The sequence below is a fragment of the Papilio xuthus genome, unplaced genomic scaffold, assembly GCF_000836235.2.
Source record: "Papilio xuthus unplaced genomic scaffold, Pxut_1.1 DF826923.1, whole genome shotgun sequence".
Taxonomy (NCBI): Eukaryota; Metazoa; Arthropoda; class Insecta; order Lepidoptera; family Papilionidae; genus Papilio; species Papilio xuthus.
In genome coordinates this window covers 3,256,317-3,277,419 of record NW_013531726.1, presented here as the reverse complement: position 1 = coordinate 3,277,419, position 21,103 = coordinate 3,256,317, and the positions used below count along the sequence as shown (strand labels likewise).

Sequence of the window (21,103 nt, the reverse complement as noted above, 5' to 3'; positions counted from 1 at the left end):
TTCCTAGGTAAATTAGAAACAGGCGAAATTCACTATTTGGCAACGACAAGTATGAGTAAACACGTGGGAGATGATACCTTTAATAGTGATGTGAATATTTTTAACTTCATGAATTCAAGTTTCCTTTCTTGATACATCCTCATCAATTCATAGTGTGTCATTCTGTTTATCTTACCATTTCGATCAATATGTAGGTAGAATATGTTAACAGAAAGATGCAGACACGTCAATGTATTGCAAATGTTTACATTGGCTACAATTCGATTTCCGTTAGAAGAAACTTTAAGAATTTAGGTGAAAGTTATATAATTTTTACTCGCAAATCGTATGTTTCTCTCTGCTCATTTTAATGGCGCCTCGGTTGAATAGCCTGCTGTTCGTGTGCCAATTACTTGGGACTAGTTTAAAGAATTCTAATTTCAGATTTTCTGTAGAAAACTGTAAAAAATGAGGGAAAATCTTCATTTACTCGTTGTTTACAACACTATATTATAACTATAATATATGTAAACAAGAGTCTTATATAATTTCTAAATTTATTTTTTAAAATGCTCGCTTCCATCGACTGTTTAACGTTTAATTTTAACTCCTAGCCCAAAAGAAAATATCTGACTTAGTAATAATGTTTTGTTCAATAATCACATATTAAAAGTAAGTCGTTCAACTTGAAGTGTTGCTACTTATATTCCCTTATCGGACAGTGCAACAATCTAAAGATAATCGTATATTGAAGACGCGTGCTTCTTCGAACATGTCATCACGTCACGGAATCTGCCACTCCGGCGTACATTATCTTTTGTTTTCTGTTCGACTTTCGCTGAATACAATGAGCCCCGACGTCCGCGTTGGAAAGTGTTCACCCACCGCCTACATTAGGCAAGTTTCACACGCGGGCAAAACAGAGCCTGATCGGCCACACATACTGTCAAAAGTTACTATTCGGTTTTTATGTGTACATTGAAACAATGACATGGCTGGACTGTCTTATTGGTCTGCCTTCGTGTGAAAATAGCATGAGGCTGTGACATCGGCGAAAGTTACTTTTTTATTTGACGTGATTTGTGTCGGCGAACTCCTTGGTCAATATTAGTCAAGAGTATCGCGGTCGCTAGAGCCCATGGTTTATTTTCAGCAAATTTCTAATATAAATATTTACAATAATCCTATACATGGTAAAGCATAGCAGTATTCATGCTATAAATTTAATTTATTAGCATTTCGGTTGGTAAAATATTGTTTAAAATACTGTTAAGTAAAAGATTTACAATTCTAGTATCGGCTATAGTTTAACTTGGAGTTATTTTTAGGATGTGTGTATTGTTTGGGAGGTTTGAAAAAAATCATATAGTCTTATAAATAATATATGATCTTTAAATGTTAAAATTAAATTATTAAGGAGTGCCGTTGATTAAAAATCAAATAGAGTTATAAAAACAATAATATTAAGAACTGCAAGGTCGTATTGTGATAAAATTAAGCAATCGATTGCAATAAACTGCCGGTGTGGGATGAATTAGTTTTTGATAGTTGGCGTGGGACGATTTAATATAGAGCTTGTGAATACGGACCATCATTAAATTATAATTTGGTTTTATATGGAAACATTATAGTCATAAATGAGGAAAAAATAATAATAACCTAATTATACTTGTATCAGACAGAAATATAAGCTACATGTGTTTATTCTTGTTAGCACAATACACCAAGTTATTTAGGTACATATTTTTAATTGACTCATTATTAGTTTTTTTTAGGCCAAAGACAGCTAGACGCTGGATCAGTGCGGGTCGGTTGACTTTACTCATATCTTTGAATTTCTTCGCAGATTATTGCAGGTAGCATTACGATGTTTTCCTTTACCATTAAAGTTTTACTTAATAAATACGTAGAATTTATAAATTATTAATTTAAGTTAACATATCCAGTTAGATTACCATATAATAATGTATCATTAAATTGCAAATGTATTGTTTTCGTTCATCATTGTCAAAGGGTTCAACGTTCGGATCATTACTTGGCTTGATACGGGCCATTCATTGCCCGCCCGCATCCCGGGCGTGTCCTTTAATTACGGAAGGGACATTAGGGATTGTTTGGATGGATGTCAGAAGGACTCTTAATTGATACTTTAACGACGCTCTGACTGTTTAATGTCTTTATCTAACATTCCATTAGTTTTTAACCAAACTTCTTACATGTAATATGACATTTTTATCTATATGTTGACTGTATTTACTTTAACTATAGTTGTTAGGTTTGTTGATTAAAATTTGTAATAGTGCTAAGATATAATAAACAATATTAAATTGCTTTTTTTCTAAAAAAAATGATAGATGTGATTCCTGAATTCTAAACTATCCGGAATAGAATTAGTGGCAACATTTTGCATAAGCACTAACAGTTTAAACTGAAATCCACCAGAGGAATTTTTGTAACAGCGAGATAGCATCAAATAATTAGAAACACTCATCTTTAGGTCAAGTGATTGTTACTTCAGAAGCAATTAAAATATTTCAGTTACACCAAATAATGTAATATATTTGTAATACAAATTATACTTAAAAGTTATATCAACCCAGTAAATCGTACTTGTATCTTTCATGGTTCACGCTCTGCTGACAAACTTTATGTTCTTCTTCGCGTTCGTTTAATCTAAATTCAACTTAAATATCTTATTTAAAAGGTTCTAATTTGAATGGTGTACTTTTGCGATGTATTAAGGATGAAGGTGAACTAGTGGATAACAAAGGAGAACGTCCTTCAGCATCCTCGTAGGACATGCTGGATGGTTTTATTTGAGTCCTACTCTTATACGTTGCGGTCATAGTTTCAGACTGAAATTCGAAATCATCTGTGTTAATTAGATACTGCAACATTTGACTTCGTTCAAAAGTTGTTTTAATAGTGACATTTTGGTATGTATGACTTTATCATTTTTACTGAATTTTCTATTTCTATTGCTCGCATATCTTACTAATATTATAAATGTGAACGTTTGGACAAATAGGTGGATGTTTGTTACAAGTTATCTCCTGAGTTTAGCATAGACGTAGAACATAGTCTGCGATAACACATAGGCTACTAAGTTTTTCTTTCAATCACGAGCGAAAGGAGTCGCGGGCGACAGCTTGTACAATCTAACGGAACACACATTTTAAATGCTGTTCATCTTTTTAGAAACTTAGTATCCATTTACCATAAAATAACATTTATAGCATCTGTTATATGAAAATTTGCTTCATGTTAGTAACTTATAACAAACAATAAATAACTTTTTTATAACCCTTTAATTTAATGTATATAAAATTAAATTACCTGTAATCTGACGAGGAATAAACTTACATTGATGAAAAATGTTTCATAACTTGAACCAAGTTGAAGTCGCTTTTAATTTTATTTAATAATCCCTCCGATAAAACCCAGGGAAGTTACATAATGCCGAGAAAGTACAATAAAAATGTTCATCGGTTGACATTACGTAAAATATGAGACAGTTTTAACGTTAGCTCGTCATAAATAAAGGGAAAGTGAGACGATAGACCGAATTTAAAGAATAACAGGAGCCGACTTTTAATCACTTATGAATGCAAATTTCACCGGATGTGACATAACAAATGTAAGCATAGAAATGTAATCAATTAAACAACGAAGTATTAAACCGGAAACACGTAATCTTGTCGACCAACGATCAACTATTACATTTATATTTATATCATCCTAAATAAATGAATGTGACAAAAGAAATATGTTCAAGATATGAGATTAATTAGGAATACAAATAATCAAGTACGACAATAAATTATTAATGCGTCTTTTTTATTTAAATCAAGAACAAAAGACTAACCAAACGCTATTACACTTTATTGGAGTGTTTGATTACTAATTTAGTTAAATTGCTTCTAAGCAGGTTTTATGCAGTATCACACTCATGTTGATATCTTTTTTTAATGTATCTTTAACTTGGACACATGTAAGAACCTATCTACAAAAATACAGCTGTCGCTATAACTATTGAATTGATTCAATCTTTAGTGCGCCGTACCTAACGCTGATATTCCTTTGAATGAGCTTTTACGCATCATCTGTTTAGTCGTATTGGAAATTTATTCCAAACTCGATCCCCCAGTTATTGAGCTGTAACGAATACTTTCATATTTTACGTTTATACTTTTATGTTTTGTGTTTTGAATGAAAAACTATTTGCTTCAAACAAATAACAATTTAACCTCTATCTTGCAGAGGAATAGTTCAGAAGTAGTAATAAAACTGTGTGAATTTATAATAAACAGTTGTATAAACAGTTAGCAAAGGTATTTTACATTTCACACATCATGTTTGCGTTAGTGCACATATAGTGATGGAAAAGATAACTGTATCTTTTATTTAAATTCTAAATTATTCGTGCTATAACAGCTTATTGTTGGATCAAAAGACCTTGATTCAGTCGGACTGTCAAAGTAAAACGCTTATTTATTTAAAGGTGACATCAAACATGTGGAAAGTGCACAATTTTAATTACTCATAACAAGTAACATCAAAACGCGGTCACAAAAAGTTCATTTATGTCCAATATTAATATTAGCAGCATGTAGATGGATTAAAGGACTATTTATTCCGTGATCCTAAATCAAGATCTTCACCATTACAACTTACAATAAAAAAAAACTAGACGTTTAAAATCGAGTATTTTATACCGTGATACAGCTAATCGTAATCATGTCAGAGTCGTGACGAACGATTGAAAATTGAAATCGACCGATATACGCTGTGCTTCCGATATCCGTGTTTTGTCTTTCTGGTCAGAGTGCCTAGCACGGAAATTGCGAAAAAAAATCGTAACATCATTTAGTAAATGCGTTTTAGATTTACACAACGTCCAGTATAAAATACAACAATTTTTATACTAATTTTGACATATTTTTCGATGACGTTACGAAAAGGCATATCGCAGAAATTCGTGTTTGACCCTCAGTATCGCCTGTTGTCACTTTCATTTAATTGTACTAGCTGTTCATCGTCGTTACGTGGTCTTATTTAGTCTAGATTTAATATAAAAGGTGTACACTAGATTTTATGTAAAAAGTGTTGACTATTAGTGCCTAATTACTGATTTGATAGCAATAAAATTCCTAAAAGTATAATAACAAATGAATTTGTTAAATTTTTTGTATTTATCAGTGGAAAAAGTAAGTCGGTGACCCAAATTAAAACGTTGCATGAGATATTAAAGATTACTTTGTGCGAAGTCGACCTTTTGTTTATGGACGCTCGTTTGCATGCCCTATTTAAATAAAAGCATAGTTTTTATGTTCCAGTTATAGCATCTGGAACATAAAAAAATATATTTGAAACATTTATTTTTAGTTATATAATAATTGCAGTAAAGCTGGTAGTTATTCAATATTTTAATATAATAATTATTACTTATACCATGTTTACAAAATTATCCTCTATTATTTGATTTTTACCTCAAATATAACGACTTAAAAGACAATCATAATATTATTAAAATTTAAATCATTAATTTTTTTTACCATAGAATGTAAATAGAAGTCGCAAGTGGGACTATTTGAAAACTAACTTAAAAAAATTGGCCATTAATTCTTTATTGTCAATAGACATTGTACTTTTTTATTACCTCTTAGTAGATGTCGAGTGTATCCTATAATCAAATATGCAAAGTTCCAAGAACCCGTGGGCGTGTTGATCTCGAGGTTAAACGATCGGAGATAGGCGATAAAAAATTGCATGGAACAGGCCTAGTATTAAATTTAAACAGCATGTTTAGTCTTTTTTATGACTAGTAATTTGTATTAGGCATTTATATTAAAAGATTTTTTACGCAGAAAAAGTTGAACTGTATTAATATTTTTACTCCCAAATAGCTATGCAAATACTAAGAGTAAATAGGTGTTACAGAGTCATGGAATCAGTATGTTTTGAATTTCGCTCAGTTCTAAAATGGTTATTACCGTAGCCTACATTCGTGATAATTTCCGTCGGCAGCAAACCGTGAAGCCTCCCTGATTGTGGTCGCTTTCCTTAAATTGGATTACCGGAGCTAAATTAAACCTTACGTCAGCGACGTCAAAATGAACAGACGTAATCTGAATACACAACTTTCCAGCCTAGAAAATTTGCATTTAAATATTTTAGTTACATCGTCTTAACTACAGCAAATTATTCGCGATGATTATACAACATAAAACGCTCTGTCACTTTAAAAGTACCTAAGGTTATTGTGCGTATTTACAAATAGGTAACTAAAATATCCCAGATGCCTCGTCCACAAGCCTGTGAATAAAGGCTATTAATATTTCGTATAACACGTTATGTCTCAGTTCTCTGTCGGACATAACCTCAGATGTAATAACGGAAGTAAGTTAATAGTAATACATCAAGGTTTACATTTAATGTCACACTGTTCGATTTATTTATCATAACCGTATCACGTTATAGTAACGATACGCACGTTTTGTAAAAGATATGTTACGATTTTGTCATTGAGTACAGATTTATGTTATAAATGTGAAACCTTTATTTCAGTGTTATCTGAACAGTCGAACTGTACAGTTTAAACTGATTGTGTAGGCAACATTGTTTCTGTGATTTGAACTGTACAGTTCTCAGGTTTGCTTACACACATCAGTTTTAAATAAACTATACAACTGTTCAGTAAAAACTTAATGTGTGCAGCGGCTCTAGGATCTTTATTAAAGTTAATGGATCAAATGGCATGCTCCCCTTATCGAGGTATCTGTGTAGTGTCAATATAACAGATATAAATAACAATTGAAGTCGTATACATGATGCAAAATAAAGCATCTATCTCTGCTGAGACGCTTTTGTTTGACTTGTATAAAATCTTTGTAGCATGTGATCTTATATTTGCAAACTACAAGCGGCCGCCTCAAGGTTGGGATGCTACGGAATTCCAGTCGTTTCTTATTTTAGCTCTGTCGGTATTTACTCATTTTTGAAGAAACTCATTTTATGAAAAGTTCCTCCTCAAATGACATCGAATTTTCATTAATTTTATATAGAAAGTTAATCATGATAAACGTCATTATACTTGTCATAAACAAGTAAAATATGTTACTGTATTATATTCCTTGCGGTGTCCAAAACCTATTGTCAAATATTACCGGCTCTTGCTATGATTAGAAAAGGTCACTTTTAGGATGGATATTTAAAACTACTGCCTGAGAACGTTAACTGTCATTTAAACCCTTTTACGAAAGTTTTGTTTTCACGACGAGATTTCTTAAGCCATGCAAGAGATAATATATTCTAAATTATTACAATCTTACCAACTTGTGACTAAAACCAATCATTGTATCTATTTAAAGGTAATACGATCCAGAATGTTTATCAACTATTTTGTCTTTGCTTGTACAGTATATTCCCCTGAGTCATAACTTCGGCTCGAGACCAAATAACACGTTTATAATAACAATATTTATTACGAAACGCTTGACTCGAATCACAAGTGTCGCTGGAATGTCTACGACTATGTGTCACTCTATTTCATTACCCAAAATGTTAATAATGTTCGTAGTTTATTGCGGCACCGAGCAATGCAGAAAATATTTCGTGAGTATATTAAAATGTAAACCCACTGCAATACTACAAGCTAAAAGACGACTAGCACTGGCCATATTATCCCTCCCCAGAAAAAAATATTATATCGAAAAAAATAAATATACCATAACAATAACGATAAATAATCTCAAATGTTACTTAACATAAATGTAAATGACGATACGATCAACGAAAATAAACATTCAAGTATTAGTCATTCGCCAAATTCAAGAAACTAAATAATTCATAAGGTCTATTAAATTAACATTGATTACAGGCTTATTGAATCCGACGTATATGAAGTTAGTATTCCAGTCGTGTGCTAACGACGCCATTGCCGGCGCTAGCGACGCCGTCGTAAAGATAAGGCGCCTCTAGATAGCTTCTTCCCTGCTATATTGACATATCTAATATCGGTCCTCCCATCGCTGTTGAGTAATGTGCGACTGATGTTGAATAGATAATAATGAATCGACTGCTCGGAAAGAGAATTCTATTTTTAGGTCTTATGTTATTAAACCTTATTGCTTAGTGCTCATACTTTCTGTGAAGGAGCCCACATTTTAGGGATTTCGAATGTGCAAAATATCCCTTTTAGGAATATATTAACCTCCGTTTAACAACTTAATAGGTAGATATGCCCATTTGAATACCTTCGACAAGATTCCTTTATACGCTTTTAATTAAACCCACGGTAATTTCTGTTTGTTCTGCCGTATATAAAATTATATTGCATGATCTTGTGACCACATAAAGTAAATTCAAAATGTCTTCCAGTAATGAGTTTACAAAAAACATTGAATACAAGTCCATAACCTACAAATTGATGTTGCTTATTGAACTCAATACAACTTCAATTTAGTATAAGACGCAAGTCACGGGCCGCGAATCGAAGAATTGTAATTGAAGTCGTCAATAAAATGTTTTAATCAATTTTTTATATATAATTCTACTACTGTATGTACGAATCGATTTCATACCTTTTTAGTACTGATTTAGTATTCGTACATTTTAATGAGCCTCGAAAACATTGTCGATTATGTCACGGTACATAATTTGACTTTACGTAGAAAATTTCTTGCTAATCCATAGTTATTCTTTTCTGTATATTCAAGGACAATCATCTCCCTAAAACCTTTAATTATAAGATAATTAATCTATAAGCTAGTTTGCGAATTTGCATAGAACTGGTTTAACACGATGCCCTTTAGCGTATCATCCATATGGAACGCGTCTCGTCTACGGAATCCATTGTCCGGGCGGGCAGACCGGCTTGGATGCCGACCGGTCTATTTATACGACCCAATCATCTACCACGTCGGGAGATTTACCTCCTTGCTATTGCCTGTTTTCTGTACAACACTTTATGTAACACGAGTAATAAAATTATAAGCCCATCTTATCATATTACGTTGTTTGAGAGATAACGATGGGAAATTCTCTCTTCCTAATCTATATATTTTGAGTATACATGATAAAATTTATCTTAAATCTTATTGGAAATCAGTATTGTAAGCATAAACCAAAGTACAAGAGAATAATTTAGTTATCAAATTATTTTTTATAACACAAAGGGAAGTTGTGAACGTAGCAATGTTTAACTTTCCTGGAACTACAGCCCTCCATATTAGTCCAACAATATAACAACATATGTCCCCAAAAAATTGCATGCAGCTAAAAAATTTAAAAGCGAAAATCCGAGACAGTGTCTATAACCCGTTGTTAACGAATGTTCGCTACATTATGAAGTTAACCTTGATTCAAGGAAATAATATTTCAGCATGAAATTGACATACTTTTTCTTAAATGGCAATAGTCATTGAGATCTCATGTGATGTGGATATTAAAAAAAAGAATATTTGTGTGTGATTGCTTTCTGTTACATTGTAGGAAGTTGTGTTTAATTTCATAGCTAGTTACGCGTGTGCGTTGTCCTAATTTAGTTTAGCTGGCGTGACCATTAGACAGTGGTCGTACGGTATACGTTGTTCATGTCAAGTTGTATGGTCATTGACTTGGTTATACCGTTTAGCACCATGCGCCGCTGCTGCCGGTGTCTTCCGAGTATTTTGCATCGTAACTAGAAGTTAATGCACCACCAAAAATACTTTCCTTACGCTTTTATCATCGTATAGGAAGCATAAGTGGTCAGAGTATTGAGATAAAGAGTTTTGAATATAAAGTGAACATAAATAAAGATGGTACTACTATAAAATAAATAAAAATGTCGTTAGTATAATCTTTGAAATTCAATCAGGCGGATAAAAAATGGATAATCTTCAATATGGATAATTTCAAACATTAACATTTAGATATTCTTTCCTATCTGATTTCCAAACCACATTTTTATTCAAATAAATTTCCTTTCGTAATAATTTGACTTATAATATATTATGCTGTGAAATGTCAAACAACTACTAAAACTCAATTTAATAACGCGAAAGCTTATATTTATTTCCATTTTCTTTAAGTCGGATGTAGAATTAACAGTTAATGATTCGATTCAGATAAATGTCGCCATAATTAATCGATTCAACGTCAACAAGGCAACCCTTTCTCAGAGAACTGCAAATAAATTACTGGTTGGTTGTGGCAAAACTAAATATAAATGGTGGGAGAGAGGCGGCGCGCTCGTGGCGCCAACTCGCGATTCAAGGACGACAACCGATTCAGAGTTTCTATAGTATTTAACTAGGGGCTCGATTCTGAGAGCCGATTACGTACACGCATTTCTTATTTCTGGTAATTCAACCTGATTAGGTAAAAGGTCAGTTAGGTTTAGGCTAAAACTAGCTGGTTGGTTTTAATGTCAAGGTTACATGTTTACGAAAATTTGAACGTTAATATAGAAAAAGCTTTATACTTACCCTACAACAAAGAGTGGAAGTTGCTGACTCGTTACAGATAATCGTTTTTCTTAACGACTTTATTTTTTTTGGCTCATTTATCTTTATCAAAACTGAAAAAAACTGAAAGCTATTTGCATTGTTGTCTTAAAATTACTATATTCTTTTATAGATACAATTAATCCTAAGATAAATTGATCTATACTACCTTAACAATTTGGGTAACCATTAAACTATGCTTGAAATATTTTTATTTTTAATGAAATTGTTAATTTTCTCTAATTCTCTTTAATGTGAAATATCAAGTGCGTCTCGTAAATTGTATTATGACTCGTATTAAAAAGTTATAACCAATACCATAAAAGCTTTTGTAATGATTTAACTGGAATTATTCCAGTTATAATGCTTTTATTAATGAGTGCGCCCTGCGAGACAATGTGAATTGTCATTGCATTCAATTAAACGTTTATTTTAAGCTTGTGTTGCCATTTTCTGTGCTTTTTACGGATTTATTCCTAATTATTGTAGCATACTTTCTTTTTTTTTTTTAAGAAATCGTTCAATTTATTCCTGTTCATCTTGTTCACTGATTCAGTGAACAAGACGAACTCATACTAATGACCATGAACGACGAATTGACGAGATTGCATTACATTAAGCGGCTATTTGATAATATTTATTTCTCATTTACTTCACAATCGACAATATTCAACGGACTGTTAGTTGATTTTGAATTTTTTCAATTGTCGTAAATAATATTTAATAATAAATTTGGTGTCTTAAAATTATATTAATATTTTTTGATCAAAATATTTTAATACTGTTGTCCTGATTCTGATTTATAAACTATGTTATCCTGGTACGCACAATGTTATGAATGCAAAAGGAACCTTTGTATTCTAACGAAGCAAAGTACAGTCGAAGCAATTTACATAGCAGCTTAAGTACTGTAGCACTGATTTCATTTCTCTATTCACTTGTAACACCAAGTTAATTGCTTCGTTAGTTATGAAACTTTACGTGGAACATGTTATATTATATCTTATGTACTTTTTGAACGTGATGTGCAAATTTGATTTATAAAAGCAACACTTTTTTAAGTCTTAGTTGATAGTGATTTTGGAATGTAATTCAAAATTACTTTCAATGCGATTTTTGCACCAAGCTGCCTCATTCCAAACAATTTAAAGCCTCTTCGTAATGCTACGTTCGACATAGGTGGTCACATTTATAATGTGAGTGACTAGCTGGAATAAATATTTTTGTACGACGAAATTATTATATTTTTCCTGTAAAGTTCCGAAACTTGAAACCTCTCAAACATTTAAGCTGATATTAAATAAATATGCACAATACTCTCCCACAATGCACTCTGTCACTGCGCTTACGCTTTGGTAAGGGACGTTTAAAAGCTGCTTTTTATAACCGTAATAACTTAGGGTCGGCTCCCTAATCCGTTTTTTGTATTCACCATTTTGTAACCCAACACTACGCGTTTTAAATACATCCAACATCATTTATATGTATGTGTTTACATCAATCTAATACAGTTATAGCATGCAACGTACTGCCAATGAAAATGCTAATCGATTGATTGAACTCATCAATTTCTAAATGGAAATGTTGTTCATTAATGTAAATTTAAAATCACTTTCACAATATAGACCTTACATTTCTCGAACAATTCAACTGATCCTTTATTAAATTCATCCACTTTCAATAGTAAATTTCACTTTTAATTTTGTAATTGGCAATAAATAATTGTAGATTTTCTAACCTAACATAACCTAACTCTTTTGCAGATGGGTATCATTATTTTTACTTACTTGTAATATGGTTTATTCAGACGAGTGTAATAAAGTAAAGAAGTAGGTACTAAACTTAATTTATCTCATCTTAACTGTCTATAATATATAGTTAAATTAACAAATAAACTATACTTCCATCTACCACGATTCTTAAATGACCGATAAAGGAAGTATTAAACTGTTGATTTATACTAAAGTAGGGCCATTTGTATGTCCGTATTGTCGCGTAATCCCGAGAGGCCCTATCAGTGGACTGGCGACGTAATGTTGAGTTAGTCATTGCTTTGTGTACCGAGTTAGTGACGCCCACACGCAACTCACAGCCAATTCTATTGACTAACAATACAACACGAATACGTACCAATTGCCCTTTGGATCGTTAATACAACACGCGACTGACTGCGTGAATAGTGCAGTTAGTAAAAACGAGGCAAATGAAATATGGTTTATTGTAAATGTTCAGGTAGTAATTATCTAGATATTTCTTTCTTAATGAAAACAAAATAAAAATTTCATAACGCTTTTTATTGATAACGTTCCGACTATGTGACGAATTTAAATATAGAACAAAAAAAACTCTTTCTTCCTTGTGTATAACAACGTTCACAATGTCAGAAAAAGTTGTTGACAGTTCGATCGAAGACTTGAAGATAGATTTATTGCGTGTTACATTAGTAGAAATATTCTCCTACAAATTAATGACAAACTTAGGCATTTTATGGGTAGTTAAGACGTATTTAATATTTATAAAATAGAAGTAAAATATATCACAGATAATGTTTATATTGTAACTAATTAGGTTGACGTTAAACTCAATAATATTGTTCAAAACAAGCAACGTGGTACTAAATGTTTGTATCAATTTATAGTTCCAACACTCGTATCCCATTTGACCACATAATTTATGTTTTGTTTCCCTGCGTAAACTATTCAAATAGTTTATTATTTTATATCAACGTATTAGAATAATATTTACTATCAAGAACTATTGGATACTTAGTGTAAGCTATGTTGTTTTTGCTTTTATTATAAATACATAGAAATAAAATAGTCAAGTACAAACCTTGCTAATTATTAGTCACGTAAAAAAGAAACTGGATCTAGTTTTATAGCTGCTAATAATGGTGCAACTATTTTTATACTCACAAAAAGTAGACCGGTCAGTAGTATAGTATTGTGGGCAAACTATAGATTCGCTTCAATCGTATGTTGTGTTCCATATTTAAATGTATTCAAAGAAATCTAGCTTTTTAATGTTAATTATTATTTTTGGCCAGTATGGTTATTAATCATCTTCCTTTGGTGTACGAAAGGTGCCTATTAATTACAGCTCGTGGTGCTTTTATGGTCTTGTAGGAAATCTTATTGGATAGTAAGAAGGGTTATAAAATTAGAGAATTGGTCATGCTCTCGGCCGCTATTTATGTTGCGGGTTTTCTTCCATTTTGCACCGGAGCCGTGTTGTGGTGAAATTATCCGGCGCCATCGCTGTTTTCTTTTATTGTCCTGTCGCGTTTAACGATTCCTTTTTCTTATGAGTCAGTCGCTATGTTTAAAATATCATCGTCGTATGGAGCTCGTTGTATTTTATTGCTCGTCTTATTTTTCGTCGGTTACATGATAGTAGAACTGTTTTTACGGTTTCTTGACTCATTACTTATTGGTTGTAAAGGATTGATGCGCAAGTCTTGTTTTAATTCTTCTCATCAAAATATTTCTATAATAGAAGGTAATAAACCTATTATAAACCCTTATTCCATTGCCCTTAATAATAAGACAGTTCCCTACATAATCCTACGTATTAAAAAAAACAGTAAGCTTAGGAGATTTTCATATTTGGTTGGATAAAATTCAACTCAACCTATCAGCTCTATCGTAACTGATTTTATACGACATAAAAAACGGATATTATAGGCCTAAACATCTTTCGCCTATGGTAAGGACCTCAATATAATCCTTACTGACACGTTATTAAAATTCCAATGCGGTAACCTTATAAGGCATGAGGTTGTTGACATAATCCGGATTATGTTTGGATGTACGCTAATGTATGGATGTATACGACGCAGAATCTACCTTACTATGTACAAACATTCACATTGCTATTATCAATAATGTGAGTCCGGGGATATCGGTTTGTTTATTTTCAATGAAACACAACATTGACTAACATTGCTTCCTATTTTTTCTTTCTTTTGTGAAATTATTAGTAGTAGTAGAAGTAGTAGAAATGATATTGTTTCGTACGTTAACTTTTTTTCTTTTATTACTTTTAATACCATGACTTTGATACGCGAGCATTTATCTTTGAATAATTTAGGTAACAATTTATTAATTTACAAACTAGACTATAAGGACCATTAGGTTATTATATACTGTAGAATATTTTTTTATCTTGAGTTTAAACTTGAACACACATTATGAAGGTCGATTTCGCTTGTGAAATGGGATTGTGTAATCACATATATTATAGGGCACATATTGAATACCAACATAATCGGTTGTCCGTGAAATTGAACCAGTTTTTGCGAACATATCCAACAACGTTGTAGATCTTATACGATGATTGCTTTTTTAAATTTATTTCTGACCCATTGGTAATATTCGGCCAACGGTATTAAAGCTTGTTGCGTTTTTATTTTATGTTATCACATTTTAAACGAGTGCAATATAGTGACCATGATTTTTAGTAAAATTTTAATATCAATTAATTGGCTAATTAAGTCTTCTTTTATCAACCATATTTGGGTTAAGAGAATATGAACGAGATGGAGAATAAACGGAGAAATAGGTACATGCTAAATAGGTTAGGTGACTACAGTTAATTATAGTTTAGTGTTTTGTAGTAAATTTCTTTGTGTTTAGTGTACATATTTGCATAATTAATTATTATAAAGACGTGTAAAATTTTAGTACCAATTTTTTTCTTTTGAAAATTTTATTAATTTCGAAAGATAGTCTTATAAAATAGTATGTGTGTTTAATTTAAAACAATTGGGCGGTAATGTTGCGGTGTTTTCGACCTTCATACCATCGCTCGCGGCCAATTAACTGCCGCTCTCACGACTCCATTGTGTGTTGTTGCAAAAAACCTCATCGCGAAACTCCACTTGTCATATGAAATAGCGACGCAATTAACACATCCACAGTACGAAATGGAATGACGATATTTTTTTGCCAACTGTACATTTGATTTTTTATTAGTTATACTTTAAATCTCTATTTAGTGCTTTATTTATCTTTTACTACAATAAAATGCAAGAGAGTAATTTGTTACATGTCTCGAAAACTATAGTTATTTCTTTCATTCGGTTTAAAAAGGCAGAGATAACGATATGTTTTGTAGTTACCCACGGTAATGTTAAAATGCGAAGAAAAGTAATTAAAAAAATATTTTTATAATTAATTTCAAATCTTTCGGTAGTGGAAAGTCACAGTAACTTACCATGTTTTAAATTTCCTTAAAGTAAACATAAGACATCCTTTCATTTCGAGAGTGTTCTTTTTGTTTATTTTCTTACTAAAGAAAGAAACACTTAGATTTCAGTTCAGCTATTCTTATAATGTATGCTGTAAAGAATCAAGAAAGAAATTGTTCTTGACATAACAGTTCAAGAACTAACGTTTATGGCTCGTGCTTTCCGCCAAGATATTTTAAACCTTATCTGGTTAACATAAGACTCAAAACTTAAAAAAATATATAATTTTTAAAACAATGATTTTCCATTTTGTGATTACCTTTTAAGGAAAAATATTTGTTGTAATAATTAATTATTTCACTTCCATTCTTCGAAATGATTTTTATGCAAAACAAAATTAACTCGAAAAACTCGGATTAAATGGAGCAACAAAGATATCTGCCACTATTAATCTACTGTAATTTATTTGTAAACACGCTTAAATTCTACATAGTATTTTTTGAACGTTGTACCGAAAAATGAGGTCATTTAACGAGTTTAGCAAGATGATTTTCAAAACATCTGCCTGCAAAACAACTCGTCGGTGTTTTAATTATTGTAGTAATAACATGTTGTGATTAAATAATTATGTAATTTATTCGTGAAATTTAGAATATATGAATATATTATTTACACTGCGAAGTATTGAGAAATGTATGTTTATCATATTTATAATTCTCAGTTTTTTATTTCATCAAGAATTATTATTTTACTTGTTATTTATTCACTCTTTACCTAGTTGTATTGGCAAGTAACCTACAGACTGTCTTTATTCAGCTCACAATTCAATACTTTTATCTAGTCCAGAGATTGGTCAACTTCGATAAATGCTACGTTCTTCATCAACTTGAGAGCCATCAACTTTTTTATCGAACACCTTCGCAAAGGCGCCTATTTGTGGAGCCATAGAGTCCTGGATCACTTTGAGAACCACTGGTCTTCTCTGTCTTCCGTTGTTTTTGTCTTTGACCTTTATTGTCTAGTTAAATAGAACTGACAGAAGAGTATTAACAACCGGTAGAGATGGCAGCGAACATTCCACGTCTGCGCGCATAAATTGAAGGAATGAACTAATGCACCGCGTCCGCCCACTGTGTGCCTGTGGCGTAGGCAATATCGGACTGGATTCTAGATGCAGATGGATAGTCAATGCATTTATGGAGGGTCAATGAATTTATAATGTTTTATTACGTTTTATTTTAATTACACATGTACTTTTCTATACTAAAAGATGATTGATGATGACCCTACATATAGGATATTATAAGCTTATTGTTCTATCGTATGCTAGCTAAGTAACATACTTGCCGGAAGTAGAAAGGAAGACATAATTTATCGATAAATTGTCGAGAAAAATAGCCTGTGCCAGTCGCACTCGCGGCCTCATGGATGAGTCAGTTCTAACGTGTGCGTCACACTAGGTGGCCTCAGAGCAGAACTGTGGCTCACCTTGCCGAATGTGACGATTATTGACCCCAAAATCATGTGTTTTTACATCAATATATGACATTCGTATCCATTAGTGTAAGAATCTTGTACAGTTAATCCTCGAAATAGTTGTTATTGAAAGATATTCTGAATTGTGTCGACGCTTGATATATTACGTGATCAATGGCGAAACAGCTGTCAAAAAAAATATTGTTATCTCTATGTTTTCAAAGCAAATAAAAGGGATGACATGTTAATTTAACGAATTCAATGAATCAGCTTAATTACTTGTAAATCGATTCAGCATTGTGTCTATGACTGTACGATGTCCTAATGTAATATATAAAATATTCAACCTTTTTTGCTTATTCGAGGTATGTTTCAAGACGGCCTTTCGACTGTCTCCGTTTTCCTTGTAACAGCTCTTTGGTTCACGTCAACATTCCCTACATGGCAAGTGGTCCGCTCGCCCACGCCCTCGTGTCGTCGACGATACAGACTTTTGTTTTTTAATGCTTCACTGGATGAAATTTATAGTTTCTAAGAACCTCCTTTTCTAGTCCCGTCAACTTAGTCATATTTAGCTTTACTTGGTACCACGACAAATTCAAAACATCTCAAAGTGTAGACCTAAATAATATTATTCTATAATATGCTAACAGTTTCCGGTTAGATTGTAGAATTATTTCCACGATGTTGATGATGAATCCAATGTACTTATCTTTGTTTATGCAATTTATATTCATAAAGTGAAAAAGGATTAAAATATTTAATAAAAAATTGTAAACAATGTAATTAAACGACTTTCTTTATTACAAACATTCAATTATTTGTATTGAATTGTAATGAGTTTATTAAATATATTTCAATAACATTAGCTAGTTTATTAAATGCGACGTGCGTTTTAAAAAGAAAATGTCTCATTTGGTTACCTTGAAAAGGTAGAATCTGAAAATACTGAGTGAAATATTAATAAAAGTAAAGGTCAAAAAATTATGCTAAGTAAGTAATCAAATCTTAAGCCGAAAGCCTCTTCATCCGACCCTCACAGCCTGTCATCATTAACCTTTGAATTGAGGCTTATATCGTAACGCTGAGGCAAGGTAATGTTTTTGTCGATCGTCAATATCCGTCCCCGAAGAGCCATTGTTATAGCGAAGCTATTTCAAGACGTTTTTGTCAACCTTACATTTCGATAATGTCTGGTAAATTTAGACTCTAATGAATTTTGTTAAAAAAAACAATAAAGCGAAGGTTATTCCACTATTTTATACATTGAAATTTTATTATTGCAGTAACCAGAATTGAAAAATATTGGTTACTGCAAATAATTTGGAATCCGCAAAATTTTACATGACACGTTAGTTCTTTGTTTTCTTTTAGGTTTTTTTTTTGTAACAGCGTATAGTATTACACGTTTTAAAATTCTAGATGTAAAGTGGACGTAGTTTCTGATGCGTGTCCGGTTTTTGTTTGTTCAAGGTCTTCGCAACAAGCGCATTTTAATTTTGTTTTTATTTCCAGTACAAAGTGTAATCATTTCCTATATTGTACATACTTAAGGTAATAATTTACCACATTACGTGGTTCATAAGCCGTCTTTGTAATATGTAATAGCCTGTTTTTGTATGAAATGAGTAGGCATCTTTATTTTCGACAAAATGTTAAAGCATTGTACGCCAAAGGCTTATGAAAGGCACTGCTGGAAATAGGCTGACGCATTAACCTGATTGTGCCTTTACTCTTTTATTCTAACGGTTCTTTTGTACAAAATTAAAGCCTTTATGTTAAAAGTAACGCATATGTCTCTAGTGTTGAAAGAAACAATGATAATTTTTATAATTTTTGCATTAGAATTACACAATGATACACACCGCTGACTCTATTCCGTTTCAAATGTATTTGATGATAAAATGATATTAAAATCTGCAATAGTCATATTTCATGACCATCACGCTTTGGTGATTACGATTATATAACAAAGTAACACCTATTTGATTTATTTTTAGATTAACTTAATATGATAAATTAAGTACTAAGTCAAACTGTTATATACAAGGTATATGACGCCTTAAAACTATAAAAATGAATGCAATGCTATCTGCCTGAAATTTCCATTCCTATTGTAAGCTATTTTAAGTCTTTATCTGTCTTAACTATAGAACGCAATGGTGGTAACTCGCATTGATTGCGTGGTCATATTTAAGACCTCAGAAAAAAGTGTACTATGAATTGTCCTTTCATTGACTTTTAGACGATTTATGTTAAATGTATTGTGTGGTATAATTGCAGGGCCACCGCCACGGCTGGGCTTGAAGGCGGCGAGCCCCGGCGCGGGGGGCGCGGGGTGTGCGGATGAGGATTGCAACAGCAACACCAGCCTCGCCGGCAGCCAGCACTCCGCGCACGACGACCTCGACGCGCACTGCGACAACTCCGGATACCTGTGGTTCCTCGACTACAAGTAACTATCCCTAAGCTTCATTTAACCCAAATTCCATCGAAACGTGCATTCGCAGATCACGAGCCGCAATAAAGCTTGAATCTTACAATACAGTCACATCCAAACTTTAAAAACAGGGCTCATCTTGTCGAAGTCTTTACCCGCAATGTGACCACTCAATTTTTTTTTGACATATTTCAAAATTAAATAAAAAAAAGTATTGCAACACTACGAATAACTAAAATGGCAATCTAAGGTGCCACTTAAACTTTATCTTCTCTACTTTAGGATACTGTGAAAACCATCACAATTTATTTCACTGTTGTATCTTTCCAAAGCCTGCTAGAAATGGAAGCCATTGCAAACGCCTTTGTTCTGATAAACATAATTTGTGTTTATTGTTATTCGATAGCCAGTTTGGGAACATTTGTTTCTGCTAAGTGTAAGGAATTTTATTTATAAACAATGAAAACATACATTCGTATAATTTGTTATTGCATAATACATAGTTTATATTAATAACATCACACGATATTATTTTAACGGAGTTCACAAAAACATTCTCACTTTAGTTTAAAAAATACACGTACTTAGTATGCAATAAGACTGCAAATAAATTCACCAACTGATTGTAGGAATATTTATTCATTTAAATATGAATTAGCTGTAAAAAAAACAAAACAATAAGTCGCGTGTCCTTATACTGTATCGCGTTAACCTAGATTTAGGCAAGACGCCGCAAGCTGGGGCTATTCGCCGTCCATTATTGGAACTGGCTCTAGATACCCGCCAAGAAATACACCATTGTTACTATTGCAAACTATTGTAAATGTACATAATCTGTGATTAGTATTGTAACTAATGTTGTTGTACTCGCTATTCTATTGGTCTTTCAATGTAGTAAAGTAGATGTAGCACAAATCTATTAAAAAAAAAACAAAGAAATCGATGTTTTACTACTTACGTACGGACCAAGATCGGCGATTCAATACACATCAATACACTGGAACAAAATTTAATTAAACTAAGCATGCAGATTTCTCCCAATAATCGTCTTTTGTTAATTCTTTTCCAGTCCTATCTTCCGGGACAGCACGTGCCACCACACGTCCGTGCTGTCTTCGTTGTCAGCGTCGTACAAAGGCATAAGTGAACTTAGCTCCCGGTTCGAGTTCACGTCCCGCTACAACGATCTCGCGCGGGACCTGGACGCCAACCTCGCTGAGGCGGACATGGAGAGCTTCAGAACAGAAGATATACATGCCCTCCTCATGACCGCCAACTTGCCGCATGACGTCATCGCAGACGATAGAACTAACGATGTAAGTAAACAAGAAACTGACACGAGTGAATTATTCCAATTGTGACCTTCTCCTAACCGTCTTCTTGTAAGATTTTTGAAGATGCTCTCAGCCGATACTTTCCTAATATCCCAATTAAGTTGGTTTACTAACCGTGGGATTCTAAGACCTGAATCCCCGTTTCAACTATATTGTTATCTCTGTTTTTGATGAGATAATGACAGAGATTTGTTTTTTT

The 21,103-nt window shown here is 32.6% G+C and overlaps 1 protein-coding gene across 8 annotated transcripts in view; it reads left to right on the top strand.

Moving 5' to 3' along the window:
* The window catches only part of LOC106122468 (uncharacterized), a 65,437-nt gene that overhangs the window by 27,298 nt on the left and 17,036 nt on the right, over window positions 1-21,103 (top strand). For all 8 annotated transcript variants that reach the window (XM_013318437.1, XM_013318438.1, XM_013318433.1 and 5 more), the window contains 2 exons: window positions 19,414-19,585; window positions 20,640-20,886. In XM_013318437.1, coding sequence (XP_013173891.1) covers window positions 19,414-19,585; window positions 20,640-20,886 — 419 coding nt within the window. The remainder of the gene's footprint in view (window positions 1-19,413; window positions 19,586-20,639; window positions 20,887-21,103) is intronic.